Below are 1,469 nucleotides of genomic sequence, written 5' to 3' on the forward strand. Positions count from 1 at the left end.
GTCGTCTATGTCTGTTACACCATCAATCAGCTGGTAATCATCCCTTTCTTCCTCACCTACCTTGATCCTCATGTCATATTCCACTAGAATACTGGAAATCAAATCTATCCCTCGCTTAGGGCCAGCCATGTCGATGAGAGAACCCTACAAATTTGTTACTGTTTAGTAGCTCTCCATATGGAAGTAAGAAACAACTAAAGCTTTATACTACCTCTGTTTCTAAATGTAAGACGTTTTGGCAATTCAAAAATTGAACTACCAAAACACATCTTACATTTAGGAACAGAGGGTGTACTTCTCTAAGCTGTTTTACTTGCAACATTAATTTTGTGATACTTTACAATTGCTGACCAACATCTTTGCCACATATCAAACTGACTGGTTACATAGTGTACACCAGTGTTTGGGAGGGGGGGAAATTGGCCCTCGGTATTTATTTGACATTGTTCAGATCCCAATTTTTACATAAGCATGTCGAAATGAGAAGAGAAAACAAAATGACTTAATAGTGATGCAATGATTCATGCTGGTGTGTTAAGTAGCAACTAAGAGCCCGAACTAATCTGTTTGATTTTGTTTGGAATACATGATATACTCACTCAGTTCCATATCTTATAAGTTTCTCATAGTAAATCACCTTTCCACAATATAAACTTGGTGTAATGGTGGCCTAAACAATCCAAACTACCATTCTGCTAGGTCTGTACAGATAAATCACAAGACTTGAGAGTGCTTGCTGTTCCATACATACACTAGGTTTGGCCTTACAATGTGAAATGAATAGATTTGACATAAGTCAGGTATTTGAGCCCCCCCCCCCCCATACTGTATAAATCATTTCCTCAGATGGTTTCGCCCACACTGCAACATCCACCTAATGTGAGAACTTCCCCAGTGGGTACTTAAAACCATATGGAATGCTTCAAGGGGACAAATACATTGTTTTATACTTGAGGGGGTTATTAAGTAGACTTATTGCTTGAAATAATCGCAGGTAAGTATGGATTCGCACCTGCTTCACAATGATGGGATCATCCCTGCTTATATTGACAACATAATTACGCAATGTATCCAGATAATCCCGCACTGCTATGTATCCATACAACTCTACTGGGCCAAGATCCAGAGTAAGTTCAGCCAACTTTAATGAGAAAATTTGTAACACGCGATTAGGTTGATGCCGAATGCATTCTCCATTGCGGATGTCACAATCTGTGGGATCTGGTAGCCGAGCTTCATAAAAAAAGTAAAGAAATAAGTTAAATTGTAATGGAAAACAATACAGGAAAAAAATAGTCGTCATACAAAAAGTAAGCGTGTCACTAGAGGATTCCATGGCCCTATTGGAAGTTTCCTTTTCATCCAAATGAAAATTATCGATGTTCTTTCTACTATGAATTTCACTCCATCAAAGGTTTTTGTTTTAGGAAACCCAAAGAAAAGCAGGTAACATTTCATCATGTCAGCAA

General features: G+C 38.2%; 1 protein-coding gene across 2 annotated transcripts in view; it reads right to left on the reverse strand.

The window, feature by feature from the left end:
* LOC119334310 overlaps window positions 1-1,469 on the reverse strand; it is a 4,311-nt gene that overhangs the window by 1,460 nt on the left and 1,382 nt on the right. The window contains exons 3-4 of one of the 2 annotated variants that reach the window (XM_037606901.1): window positions 1,013-1,233; window positions 61-144 (exon numbers count right to left, since the gene is read on the reverse strand). In XM_037606901.1, the coding sequence (XP_037462798.1) occupies window positions 61-144; window positions 1,013-1,233 (305 nt within the window). Of the gene's footprint in view, window positions 1-9; window positions 145-1,012; window positions 1,234-1,469 lie in introns of both variants that reach the window. The other variant, XM_037606899.1, reaches the window with a different exon arrangement.

This window comes from Triticum dicoccoides, chromosome 7A (assembly GCF_002162155.2).
Source record: "Triticum dicoccoides isolate Atlit2015 ecotype Zavitan chromosome 7A, WEW_v2.0, whole genome shotgun sequence".
Taxonomy (NCBI): Eukaryota; Viridiplantae; Streptophyta; class Magnoliopsida; order Poales; family Poaceae; genus Triticum; species Triticum dicoccoides.